This window comes from Mus caroli, chromosome 1 (genome assembly GCF_900094665.2).
Source record: "Mus caroli chromosome 1, CAROLI_EIJ_v1.1, whole genome shotgun sequence".
Lineage (NCBI taxonomy): Eukaryota > Metazoa > Chordata > Mammalia > Rodentia > Muridae > Mus > Mus caroli.
In genome coordinates this window covers 146,784,764-146,801,529 of record NC_034570.1, presented here as the reverse complement: position 1 = coordinate 146,801,529, position 16,766 = coordinate 146,784,764, and the positions used below count along the sequence as shown (strand labels likewise).

Here is a 16,766-nt window from a genome sequence, read left to right as displayed (position 1 = left end):
AAGGAAGGAAGGAAGGAAGGGAAAGAAAGGAAAGGAAGGGAAAGAGAAAGGAAAGGAAGGGCAGGGCAGGGCAGGACAGGACAGAAAAGGAAAGGAAAGGAAAGGAAAGGAAAGGAAAGGAAAGGAAAGGAAAGGAAAGGAAAGGAAAGGAAAGGAAAGGAAAGGAAAGGAAAAAGAAAGCCTCTGTCTTGCTAGCAGCCTTGGCATGTACACATTTTGTATGTGCCTTACATGTTTTAGGGGACATGGAAGGAGGGGGACATTCACTGACCTTATCATGGCATCATATAAAGTCTCTCCAGCATGAGATTCATCTCCTCCCCCCACCTACCAACCAGATGCTTCAGGAACCAGAAACAAGGCCTAGCACACATCTGGGCAAAGCCAAATCCACCTTCAAGGAGATGCTCAATTTTGCAGGTGGAATTAAAAGTTGTAGCTTGCTGACCCCTAGTGGTCAGTTAAAGTAATAACTGTCAGCCTGTGACGTGTTACTGGGAACCAATTTCCCAACTTTTATTAAGTTGTGTATCATGGCACAATGTATAGAGTTTGGAGCAGCAGGTGTGGGAAACAATATAAGACAGTTTACAACTACCCACACACATATTGTATCAACCGGCTATGAAAGTGTGTCCCAGCCAAGCGGTGGTGGCGTACACCTTTAATCCCAGCACTCGGGAGGCAGAAGCAGGCAGATTTCTGAGTTCGAGGCCAGCCTGGTCTACAAAGTGAGTTCCAGGACCCCCAGGGCTATACAGAGAAACCCTGTCTCGAAAAAACAAAAAACAAAAAACAAAAACAAAAAAAAAAAGAAAAAACAAAAACAAAACAAAAAAAGAAAGAAAGAAAAAAGTGTAGAACAGAGACTGACATAAAGGCCATCCAGAGACTGACACACCTGGGGATTCATCCCATATACAGTCAGCAAACTCCAACACTATTGTGGATGTCAAGAAGTGCTTGCTGACAGGAGCCTGATATAGCTGTCTCCTGAGAGGCCCTGCCAGAGCCTTACATATACAGAGGCAGATGCTCGTAGCCAAACATTGGACTGAGCACGGGGTCCCCAATGGAGAAGGTAAAGAAAGGACTGAAGGAGCTGAAGGGGTTTGCAACTCCACAGGAGGAACAACAATATCAACCAACCAGACCACCCCCACTCCCCCAGGGACTAAGCCACCAACCAAGGAGTACACATGGCTCCAGCTGCATATGTAGCAGAGAACGGCCTTGTCAGGCATCAATAGGAGGAGAGGTCCTTGGTCCTATAAAGGCTTGATAGATGCCCCAGTGTAGGGGAATCAAGGGCAGGGAGGTGGGAGTGGGTGGGTTGGTGGGTGGAAGAACACCCTCATAGAAGCAGGGGGAGGGGGAATGGGAGAGGAGGTATCCTAGAGGGGGGAAACTGGGAAAGGGGATAACATTTGAAATGTAAATAAAGAAAATATCCAATTTTTTAAAAAGAAAAGTAAATAAAGTGTGCCTCAGCATTCTCAATTGTTAATCACTGTGCCAGCAGGATATATAAATGTTTGTCACTTCCTTACAAGCCCCAAAAGTGAATTCTCTAAGATTATCATATTAAAAAGTTGTCATGGGGGAGGTCACAGAAAGTCACATTGCCCTTAATCTTGCCAAGAGGCAACGCTGAGATTTGGACTGGGCTTAGTCCTGCTCACAATGAGTAGACTGTAGAGTCTCTCCTACTACGCTAATAGATTTTTTTTTTTCTAGGAGAAAGGAATGTGACTTTTGATAAAGAGCTTGCTTACCATAGGAGCTGGGGCAAAGGGACAGAAGCAGAGCAGGGGTTGGTCAGGGAGGCCTGGTCTGGGAGGGCCTGGTGGGTCAGGGAGGCCTGGTGGAGGGACATGTGTAGCTGAGAGACTGCCCTAGCAAACAGGCTAACATACCTGTTTGTCCAGGTATATACCATAGCGATGTCTCCATGTCTTTATTATTGAATCTCAGGCAGTAAACCCCCCAAACCCCCGCAATATACAACTTAGTAGAAGGCTTAAGGTATTTTTGCATCAAAAGAAAAATGGCTCCGCAATTATGAGCTCTTGCTGTTTTGTTTTGTTTTGTTTTATCCCCCAGAAGATCTTGATTCAATTCCCAGCATCCACATGGGTAGCTCACAGCCATCTGTAACTTCAATTCCAGGGGATCTAAAACCCTATTCTGGCTTCCTCAGGTACCAGGTACACACATGTGGTACACAGGCATTCACACAGGCAAAACACTCATATGATATATATATATATATACATATATATATACACACATATTCACTATATATATATATATATTCACTAGTACCCACTAGAATAAGACTTGAGAAGTAGAATATGGAAAGGTATTGCTGTAGAATCCAGAATTGAGGCAAGGGCTCGGGAATGGGGCAGCCAAGGAAGGTTACTTGGCGCTCTGAAGGATCAGCTTTCTCTGAGCAAGTAGAAAAAGATGATCATATGCCACCAAAGCCCCTCAGGACCTCCCATCACCTCTAAAGGAATCAAATCTCAGCTCCTCTTCTGTTCTAAAGCCCTGTAACTCGAAGTCTTCGGGACTTTTCTTCCACCCTCTTTGTACCAGAGTAACTGCAGGGAATTTCTATGCCTCTTAGCCCAGTCTGGTTCCCAAATAACTACTGACACAAAGGTCTATTAAGTTAATTAACAAGCTGCAAACCTAGGCTTGCAGGTTCTGAGCTATCCCAACTCTAAGGCTATCTACTTCCCAGCCAAAGGACCTTTAATCTGTATCACCCTGGCTCGCTCTGGTCCATGTGCCTTCTCTCTCCCAGCTATCTCCTGGCAAATCCTCCCAGTCCCTCCCCATGGTCTATCTTTGTTCCTGTGGTCCTTCATTTCCTTCTCTCTCCCTGGGACCCCTGGCTGGGATCCAAAGTCCAACCTTCCCATTTCCTCTGCACAGCTAATTGGCTGATAAGCTCTTTATAGACCCAAGGATGGTGAAGAAGAATGTTTACAAAACACTGAGAGAAAACCAAAGTCAGCGGGTACTCAACTCTCTGTGTTGATTTCTCATCAACATTTGAATAATACAAGAATAGTCTTTATCCACTGCACAAGAACAACACTCCAACAAACCTTGTCTACTTCATGCCGACCCCCAGTGTGTCCCAACCTTCCCAGATTTTTTTTTAGTTCTCAGGGCCTTGCTCCACCAGCCATTCCCCCTCCCTCTTCCTTCTCCCCCCCCTCCCCCCCCCCTCCCCCCCCTTCCCCTTCCCCCTCTCCCCCCCCTCCCCTCCCCCCCCCCCCCCCCCCCCCCATGTTTTTCAACCCCTGGACTGCTTCATTTCTATCAGCACCACCTTCTCTCAGCTTACAGGATTCATCTCAGACTTGTGGGAGGCATCTTCCTCAGTAATCAGCGCGCACACACACACACACACACACACACACACACCTAAGAGCCAGGACTGCTACAGGGAGCTTCAGCTGAGGGAACAATGGGGGCTGAGAAGAAGGTAAATGGTGGTGAGCCTGCAGTTGGGGAGGGCAGAGCCTTTGACACTGGAGGTGATGGGAAGTCCTGAGGGGCTCTGGTGGTACATGGTCATGTTTCTCCATGTATTCAGATCTTACACATCCTTCAAGGCACCAAGCAGCCTTACTTGGCTGCCCCATTCCTGAGCTCTTGTCCCAATTCTGAATCCGACCGACCGCAATGCCTATCCATGTATTCCACTCTTCAAGTCTTATTTTGGTAGAAGCTAGTCAACTTAAAACTATGTATCTATTTTCAGGCAGTGCCAGAAAGATGCTGGAGTCACAGGCAGGCACAGGAGGGGCTAAAGAAAGGCGGAATGACAGTGGAAAGCATGGGTCTTACACACAAGCCTAGGAAGGTTTGTTAGGAAGCCAGTACACCAGTTCAGCCTGAACTGGCACAGGGGACAGAAGACCAAAGACGATCAAAAGACTCTGAGATAGTTCAGCCAGCACAGCGTGGCACCTCTGATCAGACTAATGTGCAAATAAATCTCTTGAGACTTTTTTAAAATGCAAATTCCCACTCCTTAGGCTCCTGGTGAACAGGGGACCCCTTGTTGCTTCACAGCCAGGTTTGTAGCAGCGAAGCTGCTTGGTACCTCTAAATGCAGTAGAAGCTGTAAAAGCAATGATAGATTCTAGCTAGCCTATATAAAAGACACACAACTCAGCTATTTTCTTTATAAGCTCTAAGCCTCAATCGGGCAGATGTTGGAGCTGTTCTAACTTACATCCCAGCCACATGTCCCTTGTTATTTGCTGTTTCTCCTGGCCACGTGCTCATGGTCCATCTCCTCATGGCTCCTTCCTCTCCTCTCCATCTCCCCTCTTCTTCATCTTTCCTCTTTGGCCTACATCTGCCTACACCCATCTACTGCCCAATCACAGGCTTTAGCTTTTTATTGACCAATTAACTTGGGGAGGACGGTTACATAGCATCTCGTGGTATACGCGATGATCTCCTCATGAGGTGAGCAACCAGATTTGGGGGGGGGGCAGTATTTAGCATTTGAATACATAGCTGCACTAGACCAACCCCAACAAGAAGCAGGCTTTCTAGGAGCACCTGGTGGGCAGATGGTACCTTTGAGTGAAGGAATGGATACCCCTTCATCCAGGTGACCACACAGGATTCATGGCTTGGTAAGCAGGGNGCAGCTGAGGCCAGGCTGCAATGGAATCAGGACAGATAGGGACAACTTAGAGCAAAATAGTGCCTTTTTCCTGTGGGTATTGAGTTTGAGGTAACAGTGAACATCCAAGTGCTGTGTCAGGAGTAACATTCTCTTCCCAATATCTCTGTCCCTTTTGCTGTCTTACAGGTCATCGCTCCCTTCACTGAATGTAAGTCCTTGAAATCCTCCCTCCATCCTCAAGCCATGAAGCCACCACTGTCCAGCAGGGGTGTGGGTGGGGTCCCCATATGCCTGGAAGCTCAGAAACCACCTCTCACTGGCCTGCCAAAGGCCAGAATGGCCTTACCCACAACCTGCTTCTGTCCTACTCATTTGACTCCAAGAACCAAGACCAGTTTTCCTAGCCTAGTCATGGCCTTCTTGGATCCAGAATGTTGCCTGCCAGCTCTCTCTGGGCTCATGTCCCCAAAGTTTCAGAAGCCAGTGATATTTGTCCCCAAGAGAGAAGTGATACAGAGCCTGGCTTGTAGGGGGAGCCAGGCTAGGTACAATTCCAGGCAAATAGGTCAAAGCCTCAGGGCAGTGACGCATGTGCAGAACATGGATAGTGAGTAGCCGTCTCAAAAGGTTAATGTGATGACTCCTGAGGCATTGTGGGAAATGGGGAATACTTAGCATAACTCCCCACAGACAAAGCCCTTCTGGTATTTCTTCTTATGGCTACGGGAGCAGGAAGTCATGAAGGAGGCGAAGGCTGAGGAGGAATAATAGGGTTTGTTTTGCAAGCATAAGGACCTGGGTTCAGTCTCCAAAGAGGACCCGAGTCTGCTCCCTAGACCTCACATTTAAAAAGAGTCAGATGTGATGACGGGCATTTGTAATCCTAGGATGAGAGTCTGAAACAGGCAAATCATGGGGCTCCTTGACCATCTAACCTAGCCTTCTTGGCAAGTTCTGGGCTAGTAAGAGGTTTTGTCTAAGAGAGAGAGAGAGAGAGAGAAGGGGGGGGGGGGGGGGTATGTCTTTAATCCCAGCATTTGGGAGGCAGAGGAAGGTGAGTTCAAGGCTTGCCTGAACTCACCCAATTCCAGGACAGCTAGAATAACGTAGAGAAACCCTGTTTCAAAACAAAACAAAAATAATAATAATGATGATAGGAACAACACCCACGGTTGTCCTTTGGTCTTCACATATACCCCGCATGCATATATACATAACAACAACAACAACAATAGTAACAATAGTATTGGAGGAGGCAAAGAGAGAAACCAAATGACACAAGGAGAAATGGAGCAGTCAGTGCTCTCTGTCTTTTCCCTCCTGCAGCCAAGGGCCCCACCCCACTCTGGGTTAAGCATAGCAAGTCCTCTCTACCTTCAGGAAACCAGTGCGGGCCTGGGTTCACTCAGCTCCTGTCCTCCTGTCTACTGCTGTGCAGAGAATGTGGACCAACTACTCCTCTCTTACCGGCATACATCTTTGCAGAGTTTGATGGGGCGCCGGGCGGATGACAGCGGGAACGGTTGTGATCACTGGCGGAATCCTAGCTACAGTGATCCTCCTCTGTATCATTGCTGTTCTGTGCTACTGTAGGCTCCAGGTCAGTACCGTGGGCCTGTGGTCAGAGGCTGGAGGGACACAGGCAAGCCACTTCTCCTCGATGGGGGCAGAAACTGGAGGCCCGCTTTGGAGGCAATAATGCCCAAAGCCATAGAATATGGAGTATAAGTGAAGGAGGCTGAAAATTGAGCGTGTTCAGAAGGAAGCTGTTCATCACCCCCCCCAACACACAGACAGACAGACACACACACACACACGTTTTCTGCACCCCACAGAGGCACCCCAGAATGTCCTGGAAAGGTTCAGGGCTCTCCCTTTCACCTCTGAGATTGGTGGCCTTGGTAGGAAAGTCACCGCCCTGGGAGACTGAGAGCTGCTGAAGCAGCCTCCAACCCTGGCTTTGCGTTCCCTGGCGATGTGTCTCCCACTCTGCTCCCCCTGCCCACCAGGACACACTGAGCAAAAGGGAGAAGTGCTGGCCTGGTGAAGCTGGGAGTCCATGCTTGTGAGATGAGGGTCTCTAGTTCTAAAGCCTATTTCCCTTCCCCAACGAAGTGGCCTGCATGAGGTCCCCGGTAAAAGACGGAGGAGGTTTTGTTCCTGTGTACACTCACTAGTGATGGAGGAGGGGGAGCTAGACCTCCTCTTAAGCATCCCTTTTCCTCCCCACCCCCAGTATTACTGCTGCAAGAAGGGCACAGATGGCGAGGATGCTGAGGAGGAAGAGGAAGAGGAGGAACACGGCCTTTCCATCCATCCCCGAGTCCCCGCCTGCAATGCCTGCAGCTCCCAAGTCCTGGACGGCAGAGGCGGCCTGGCACCTCTCACCAGCGAGTCCTGCAGCCAGCCGTGTGGGGTGGCCAGCCACTGTACCACTTGCTCCCCTTACCGCACCCCCTTTTACATACGGACAGCTGACATGGTGCCCAACGGGGGCGGAGGCGAGAGGCTCTCCTTCGCCCCTACACACTACAAAGAGGGGGGAACCCCATCCCTCAAGTTGGCAGCACCACAGAGTTACCCGGTAACCTGGCCAAGTTCTGGGCATGAGGCCTTCACTAATCCAAGGGCTATTAGTACTGATGTATAATCCTTTCACCCTGATCTGCACACACCCAACACTGCTGTCCCAGCAGGAGCAGTGGAGTGTTAGAGGGGACGCTCCAATCGCCCTCTCCCCCAGAAACCATATCAGTTTCTCTGGCTTCCATAGCAGAGGTACAGTAGGATGTGTACAAGTAAATGCTTGAGGACCAGGGCAGAACCTGTCGCCAGCCCTGTGGCCCAGAGGTAGGGACCTGATAGGTCTGCAATGTCACCAGTTTCTCTCTGGGGATTTTCTCTCTGACAATCAAGCTCTATATGACACCTTCCAAGAAGCCCCAAACCCTTTGCTTTGATGGGTTGTGTAAAGACGCACCAGGGAAAGCTAAGCAAAGGTTAGGGAGGCTTTCAGAGACCTTGGGAGATGAGGTGGGCAGACCTAAAAGAAACGGACACAAAGGGTGAGGGTTAGACATCCCAGAGTTGGAGAGGAGAGAGGAAAGGGCGTTAACGGAGCCCCTCGGGGTTTGCTTGCTAGAATGCACACATGAGCTAGTTTACACTCTGTTATTTACTTGGGTTGCCTGCTCTGATAGGAATATTGAGTTCTGGAAACACCACATCTGCTAATCTAGTCCCTCCTCATGAAACACAGCAAACTGATGGATGCTAAGCACCACAACACACGACTGCTTATGGGGACTGTAGCAAGAAGAGTCTATATAACTTTGTCTCCCCTTCAAGTCCTTTCTTATGCCCCCCTGCTAGAGAAACTTTTCCAGGTTTCAATCATTATAGTTCTAGAAGTCCAGTGAACAGATAGATCACATTGATTCGCCCCATCCCTCCATGCCTTGCCACATAGACTCACCCCTCTGAGGGTGTGAGGATGCCCATTCCTGGGGTGGGGGCTGGCTTCCTCTCATATCCATCACCACCAACAGCCATGTGGCTTTGCCTCCTTCAGGAGCTGCAGAGCAGAAAGGTCCAGGGTACCAACAAGTAAGAAAAATCTGACCCTTTAGCAACTGGACCTAGAGGCAATTAAAGTGGCCAGTCTCCATGGCAACCAGAAGGCAGGAACTGAGGCAATGGTGCCACAGTTAAGTTCCCACATACCTGCATAAGCTCCTCGAGAGGCTGGTGCATCCCATGAGTGTCCATCTATGATGTGACATTATTAACAGGACATTTTATCCCACAAGGGGCTGTGGCCTTCTCCTCTGAGTTTTGGGGGGATCTCCTGAAGGTTGGCTGTGTCTTTGTAATTAGATTTTATGCTTGCCTCTTGGTAATGAGCTATTTTGCTGTTTCAGGTCCCAACACCTCCCACTTTTCATCTAGCAGTGGCCTTATGGGGTTTTTGTTTTTGTTTTGTTTTGCTTAGTGTAGTTTAGTTTTGGGTTTGTTTGTTTGTTTGTTTTGTATTTTTAGTATGTCTATAAGTTCTCCAGTTACCTCCGTGATTCAAGGGTCGCTGTCCCCATTTCTAAAAATTAATGCCTGCACATTCCAGAGTCTCGGAATGCTATGGAGGGTGGGCTGGTTTTTCTCCTGAAATCTTGTTGACTGTTGGTTGGTCGGTCTGACAAAGGCAGGGTGCATCTTACATGTCCAACTGTAAATAATGAACACAGAGTTAAGAAGCAGGAGACACTCTCTGCTCATGTTCTGTCCACTTCTTAGCTCCTGGGACCAGTCAGGTGTCTTCACTCAGACATCCAGTTTTTCTCCAGGAAAGAAAAGCTTGTCCCTTAATGTTCCACAAATCTGAGACGTCTTAGACCTGCTCATCAGCCTCTTGCCTTCATCCAGGCCAGGGCTGGGTGGACTCTCCTGCTGACTGCCCCTGGGTACAGGGACATTTGTTGTGGGTTAGAAACCACAAAAGGGGTGCTAGGAGGAAGCACCTACAATTAGAAGACAAAATCATTTGAATTGCTGTCGGGGCTAAGGCTGTAGCTCAGTTGATAGAGCTCTTGCCAGGCCTGCACAAAGCCAGGTCTGCACAAAACCTCAAGTCTCCAGCACTGCATAAAAGCCAACGTGAAGGGTACACCTCTATACTGGGGAGGTAGAGGGAGGTAGTTGTTCAAGGTCATCCTTGGCTACATAGAAGTTCAAGGTCAACCTGGGATACCTGAGACACACACCCCTCTCAAAACAACAAAAACATTTGTTCAACTCCCTACTGAGCAACCTCAAAAGGCACAAGTACTGCCCTGGGAGCCTCAGCAGGAGGGCTAACCTCTCCCTCTCCCTCCCCGGTGCAGAGGGATGGCTCTGCAGTTGCCGTGCACCTAGTCCCTCCCATCTGCTCATCCTGGGGCATGTGCGACCCTTTGATTTGCTGCAGGGCCTGCCAGCTTTCCCCACTTCCTCACTACCAGCCCAGTGCCTTGCTCTCCTGTGGTCCCACAGCTTCACCCTAGATAACAATGCCATCGTACCCATGCCTTTGGGTAAACCAAGAGAACCCAGCCATCTGTAAGCCACGTTCCTACTATGGGCTCTGGGTATAAAGCACTCTTTGCCTTTGTGTCTCCAGCAGGGCCACACTTCAAAATCTGGATCCCAGGTATCAGAGGGGAGGGGGAATACACACTGCCCTTCAGCCCACATTGTTCAAGGCGCAGGTTCCCACCTTGGCTACAGGTCACCTGACCCCCTCACTCTTCACTGTAGCATCATGAGCATCTTCCATCCTGGGGGAGAGGAGGCTCACCCAATTCGGCTGTTCTGTCCCATTAGCTGCTGAGTCTGTACCATGAGATACAATTTGTACACTCTTCAAACGGAACCCTAAACAGGCAGAGAAGGGAGGCCCGGGGAATAGCCAGCCCTCTCCACCATCCTTCTCCACATCACTCCGCTCCTCCTGCTGCAGATTTCTTGTCTTGTTGTATCTTTGATAACTTGGAACACAAACCAAGCGAATGTCAAAATAAAGGAGAAATTTTAAATAGAAACCCCAGAGGGTCTGCCTTCCACTCTTTACCTGGGGGTGGGACAACGGTGCATGGCTTTAAAATGAATATTCATCTGAACACCGGAAACATCCAAAATCTATGCACTCCCTCTCCTTTTCTGCTCACACATTAACAGAGCTCTCACAAAGCTGACCCAGCAAGGGAACTCTCTTTACTGGGTCAGCCATCACAACCTGGGAACATTTCCTGTGTCTTGGGAAAAAGGGGCTTTAAGTGTGCCAGAGATAAGTTCTGGGTTGCAGAGAAAGATACCCCAATTCCATCTCAAGTGACTGGGCAAGGCAAACCTTACTACAGATCAAAACTATACTACTCCGAAGAGTGAACACACCCAGACAGGAAGCACCTCTGGTTTTTGTTCTCACTCAAGGGGTGACTCTTTTTCCCATTACCTGAGATCCTCGCGGGCCTATTCTGTTGGCTTGTCTGAAAAGAATTAGTGTACAGGAACTGTAGGAGCAAGAGGGAAGGGCTCATTGCTCCAAGAGAGAAAAGGCCCCCTCATAGCTCAGGGCCTTTGCATTCCCAGAAAACAGCAGGGCCTTTGCGTAAACAAATATTTAACTGGGTGGAAAAGCTATTAAAATGCTTGCATAAAAGTCTTACTTAGTGGGGGAGATAAAAAGATGTGACTTTTTTGTCCAAAACACAAACTTCACAGTATTTATTTGGTAGTTCTTAACAGGTGTCCTGCCCAAGATGGTGAACTCACTGCGGGGCAGTACAGACTTCTGCCTTTCCAGGCCTGTACTTTCTCCTCCTCTCTACTTTTTGAGTCAATTCATTGTTTCGTAGAAGAGTTAACAGCGTTACACAAACAGCCTTGTGTCTGATGGGAAAGGGAGAGAAGGGAGACAGTTGCAGAGCCTACAAAAACAAGAGAGGCTGGAATGGAGGCTAGACAACAGAGAAGGAACTTTGAATGTGATGGGGAGAGGCCAGGATACAGCGGGGATTATGGTGCCTTTAGTCCAGCACTCTGGAGGCCTAGGCAGGCAGATCTCTGAGTTCCCAGGTAGCCTGGTCTATTGAACAAGTTCCGGGAAAGCCAGAGCTGCTCAGAGGAACCAGGTCTTTAAAATCCAGAAAAACAACCAAAGGTCAGGGATGCAGTCAGCGTGTCTGCATGTGTGTCACACAAGAGTATGAATGCATAGCTCTCCCCACCTCAGGGCTATGAGTACAGCTGAGTGGGCCGCAGCTGGTGGCCAGGACATTCCTGTTAAGACCTCTGGCCCCGCCACAGCCCTTCTCTGGAATCACCGGAAGTGTTCAGCTTTGCCTGGGGAACAGCTGGCCTCTGTTCTGCTAGAGGGGCTCACTTCTGAGAACCAAGGAGCCTGAAGCACATTTTTGTGGCACTTTACCCCCATTACTCTGGGGGTGCCCTTGTCGGACCCCCAGGGCCCAGGTATAGAGAACGCAACCCCCAGAAACACAGCTTGGCGATAGATCGCTGTAATAACAAGAGGTTTTTATTCCGAGGCGCGTGGGGTTGCTCAATCTCGCAGAGAGAGTCAACCCCGATTGTCTAAAATACAGTTGATTTATACTTTTTGTGAAGGGGCTCACACAGCTATTTTATTATTGGCTAATAAAGCAACAGTATAATTCTAATTTGGCAGAAAACGTAGTCAGCAATCAGCAAGGTCAAAGCAGTTTGTAGTTTTCCTCAGAATTCAGACTGAGGAGGGGTAGGGAAGTTTTCTCAAGGACAGTCATTTCTGGCAGCTGTGGCCTTTATGTCCACTAGTCTGTCCCTGCAGATAGGGAAGGGGCCGGGTGGTCTTGAATTTGTTTACACTGTCAGGGAAAGGGAGGATTCTTTAAGCAGCAGGAGACAGCCAAAGATAGTGGCTGGTGCAGACAGCGAGCGAGCTCTGCAAATAACTTTGGTATACATTAATTAAGCTAAAAACTATATTTCGCGCCGGGCGTGGTGGCACACGCCTTTAATCCCAGCACTCGGGAGGCAGAGGCAGGCGGATTTCTGAGTTCGAGGCCAGCCTGTTTTACAGAGTGAGTTCCAGGACAACCAGAGCTACACAGAGAAACCCTGTCTCGAAAAACAAAAAAAACAAAAACAAAACCAAAAAAACCCCAAAACAAACAAAAAACTATTTCTTCACCCTGAAAGACAGGGCTGCTCTTCAAGCATCTGTTTGGCCTCAAGTTTGGGAGGGGGAGAGGGCAACCATCTGGGTGCAGTCCTTCCCCCCACACCCCCCCCACCCCCCATAGTCTTTGACCTTTTCCGGCCCAGGGCCATTGCTCTGTCCAGACCTAAGCGGGAAGAAGGAAGTGAGAGAAAGAGGCAACGCCCTGTATCACAGGTGGGAGGACTGGGTGAGAAGGCACCGCCACTTTGGAGGCTAGAGAATGGAGAACGAGCTTTGAATGTCTTTAGTCCCAGCTGGGAGTGAGAGTACAGTGCCTTTAGTCCCAGCACTCTGGAGGCCTAGGCAGGCAGATCTCTGAGTTCCCAGGTAGCCTGGTCTATTGAGCAAGTTCCGGGAAAGCCAGAGCTGCTCAGAGAAACCAGGTCTCTAAAGTCCAGAAAAACAACCAAAGGTCAGGGATGGAGTCCCTCCAATCAGGGATGGAGAATAGTAACAGACCGGTTCTGTTGAGGCACCTTAGCAACTGGGGCTTGGGGGAGTAAACACTGCAGGAAAAGGGCATCTACCAAAGGGGATGGAAATACTTGGAGTTTCCATGGGAACTGGGAAGTTAAATGGAACTTCCCAGCCTACCTGCAAGCCTGCAGTCCCCACAACCCCCTGGAGTTGTTTGTTCAGACAAGTCTGTTTTATATCTTTAGAAACTAACTTGCCTGGGCTTTCTGGATGTAGGTGATAGTGGGAGACTTAATTGGCAAAGTGAGTGAGGGGAGAAAGGGCTGGAGGGTCAACTCAGGGGGACAGGGGATTTCAGCAAGCCTTAGCCTCTAAGGCTTAGGGGAGCAGAGAGCTCCTTGGTCAGGAGCCTGGCAGAATTTGTTCAAGGGTTATCCCAACACTGTGGAGTGCTTATACTCTGTAGATGATCTGCAACATTACTGTTCAGGGAGTATTTTGATACGTTTAAGGGAGGTTGTTTAGGAAACATGTTGATATATTTAGGACAAGCACAATTCTGATTAAGGAGGATGGTTTCTTATCGACTCTTTTTTTGAGTAGCCCTTCATTGTTCCCAAAGTGTAGGCAACGACCGTCCTGCCAAGACCCTTGCCTGGACCAAGGACGAAGTCCCACCTCCTTCCATAACCTTCATTCCCACAGTCCTGGGTGTGCCAGGCCTTTACCAAAGATGAGCAGACCCCAGGGGGGATACTTGGTCCAGGCCCCAGGGAAACATTTGGCCATCACACTTCTCTATCTTGTCACCATGGAACCCTCCTACCACACACCACCCATGCAGAGTTGGGAGTTGAAAAGCACTGTCGCCCAGAGTTTAAGTGGGTGTGGTAGTTCCTGCCTCCATAGGGATGGTCGCAAGATGTGTGGTGGCTAGGTCACCTTGAGTAAGGGCCTAAGGTCGCCTTCCCTTTGGGGTCTGAACATAAGGACACAAGTGCCCAAGCAGATGGTCTCAGGCTCCAGCTCAGGCCTTTGGCTGCCTGTGTCTACTCCTGCTCATCCACATAGGGACGGCCCGAGGCTTTTGCCTTGACCCAGGGTTCTTTGACCTATTGGGAATTGCATTTAGTCCTAAAACTAACAAAAGAGCAGCGCTCTTCTCCAGAGGATTGTGTTCTGGGTCAAATAAACATCTTAAAACTAAACTAAAGGGCCGGGCAATGGTGGCACAGGCCTTTTATCCCAGCACTTGGGCGGCAGAGGCAGGTGGATTTCTGAGTTCGAGGCCAGCCCAGTCTACAGAGTGAGTTCCAGGACAGCCATGGCTACATAGACACAGAGAAACCCTGTCTCGAAAAATCAAACCAAACCAAACCAAAACACCCTAAACTAGAACCCTCACCATGATCTTCTAAGGTCCTCTGAACACCTAAGAGTTCCAGATGAAGAAGATGCAGACTTCATCTCTGATGCAGCCTCTGGCTACTGAGAACCTCCCCAGCCCTATTCCTCCTTGACCTGAATCCCTCCTCCCTTCCTCTCAGCCCTACTGCTAAGGAGGCTGAGTCAGGAACTGGTAGCAACTAATGGAGAACCTTAAAAGGAAAAAAAATATGGCTAGGCAGCACAGTTTGTATGAACTCAAAAGTGTTTTCTTTTTGTAGTGGCAAAAGAAAAAAAATATTACACAAAATATGCATTTTAAGCCAATTTGAAGTGCACATAGGATCCCATGGCATGAACTTACAGTATTGAACGGCCATTACCACTAGCCTTCCAAAGTTTTTGATGGCTCCTAAAACTCGGTTGTTTTTTTTTTTTGTTGTTTGGTTGGTTTTTGGTTTTTCGAGACAGGGTTTCTCTGTGTAGCCCTGGCTGTCCTGGAACTCACTCTGTAGACCAGGCTGGCCTCGAACTCAGAAATCCACCTGCCTCTGCCTCTGCCTCCTGAGTGCTGGGATTAAAGGCGTTCGCCATCACTCACTCATGTTAGAATTACTTTACTTAGTTCTACAAAACAAGCTTTAAGCTAGGTTTATTCTGCCTGTCCTGGCAGAAGAATGGAGCCCTGTAAGCTCAAAGCAAGGCTGGACGAGATGTGTCTTTATCTCTACTCCCCACTGAAATCTTCTAAGATAAACCCGGCTCCAAGTACATTCCAAAGGAAAAAAAGGCCGGAAGATAGCTTTTCAACCTACCCTGAGAGACGGCGTGGGGAGACCTGAGCAGGCAGCATACTGAAGAAAAGGGAGTTCACAATGGAGAGACAAAGCCATGGGTATGGGACCAAGACACAAGACGTGGTCAGAAAACAAGAAAACAAGCAGCCAGCTTGTTGGGAGTGCCCGGCTGTTTGCTAGACAGTGGGATGGGATTACCTTCCCCCAGCCTGTGAACACACAGATCTGAACTGTGGGGTGGGTGGCAGTGGACTCAAGCAGGCCACAACATAAGGGTTCCCAGGCAAAAGACGTCCATTAGTATCCACATACGACTATCTCACTTCCCACTGCCGCCCCCCCCAGACTTCTGTCCAATCTGTGCCCCAGACCCCCTCCTTATAGTTCCCAGACTGACAGAGTAAAGGACTAACCAGGAACCAACCTAGGTCCTCTGTAAGAACAGCGAGTGCTCCTAAGCCCTGAACCATCTCTCCAGCCCCCAGCTTCTCTATTTTTGTTGTTTGCAGATTTTAGCGTCAATCCAAATGAGATGACATCTCAAGAAATAATCCCATAGCATTGCTAAATTAACAACGCATCTGGCTTGTTGGTTTTTTTTTTTTTTAAATTACTTTACTTTGATTTACGTGTGTGTGTGTGTGTGTGTGTGTGTGTGTGTGTGTGTGTTTGCTCGCGCGCGCATGCACTCTCACACATAAGGATGTTAGGTCCCCTGAAGCTGGAGTTAGACAGTTGTGAGTCATCAAATGTGCTCAATAGGAATTGAACTAGGATGTCTGCTAGAAGAGCAGAAAGCAGTTTCAGCCACTGAGTCATTCCTGGAACCTGAGAGTTCACACGTCCACCACTCGCAGCACCACTGCTGCTGGCGGGTCTGCTGAAGGCTATCTGAATAGCAGGGCTTAGGAGTTTTTTGTTTTGTTTTGTTTGTTGCTGTGTTTAATCTTCTCAACTTTGAATATATTATATAGAAACTCGACTATTACCCAGTTTGTGTTTGGGGGTACATATGTCATTTACTATCCTTTTAACTTAAACACTCAAAAATAAAACCACCACCACATGGCTCCTCTACTGTAGGTAACTGGACAGGGTTTAAGAAGCCCCATTCTCGCCCGTAGTAATCCCAGCACTTGGGAGGAAGAGGCAGGCAGATCTCTTGAGCTCGAGGCCAGCCTAATCTACAGAGTGAGTTCCAGGACAGCCAGGGCTACACAGAGAAACCCTGTCTCGAATAAAACAAACAAACAAACAAAGAAGCCCCATTCTCTGCAAAGAAGACCCATTCATCTGCACTGTGGCTAGCCAAATGCTCTTAAGATATGCTAACTCTTGAAAATACATATTCCTAAATTACAACAATCAAATAGGAAATTAGTCAAGAAACACTTTGGCCCAAGCTGAGGAAGACAGTGGTGTGCGGCACTAGATTCTGAGCATCGAGGGACTGGAGAGGGGGTGGATCCTGGGGTTCTACCCACTAATTCAGGTTCGGCAACATCCTCAGAGCAAACTTTTCTTTTGTTCTGGTGTGTGTGTCTATCCATCTGTCTGTCTGTCCTTCCTCAGGCACAGTCCACCTTGTTATTTGAGGCCCAGCGCATGTCAAGTAGTTAGGGTGGCTGGCTATCAAAGCCCCAGGGATCTTGTGTGTCTCTAGCTTCCTCAGTGCTGGGTAACAAGCCTGTGCCACTACACCCAGCTTTTTTTTTTTTTTTTTTTTTTTTTTTTTTTTTTTTTTTTTTTT

The 16,766-nt window shown here is 48.6% G+C and overlaps 1 protein-coding gene across 1 annotated transcript in view; it reads left to right on the top strand.

Moving 5' to 3' along the window:
- Positions 1–10,229, top strand: part of Fam163a (family with sequence similarity 163 member A) — an 80,218-nt gene extending 69,989 nt beyond the window's left edge. The window contains exons 3-5 of the mRNA XM_021175430.1: positions 4,850–4,871; positions 6,044–6,263; positions 6,900–10,229. Coding sequence (XP_021031089.1) covers positions 6,171–6,263; positions 6,900–7,313 — 507 coding nt within the window. The 5' untranslated portion in view covers positions 4,850–4,871; positions 6,044–6,170 and the 3' untranslated portion in view covers positions 7,314–10,229. The remainder of the gene's footprint in view (positions 1–4,849; positions 4,872–6,043; positions 6,264–6,899) is intronic.
- The last annotated feature ends 6,537 nt before the right edge of the window (positions 10,230–16,766 follow it).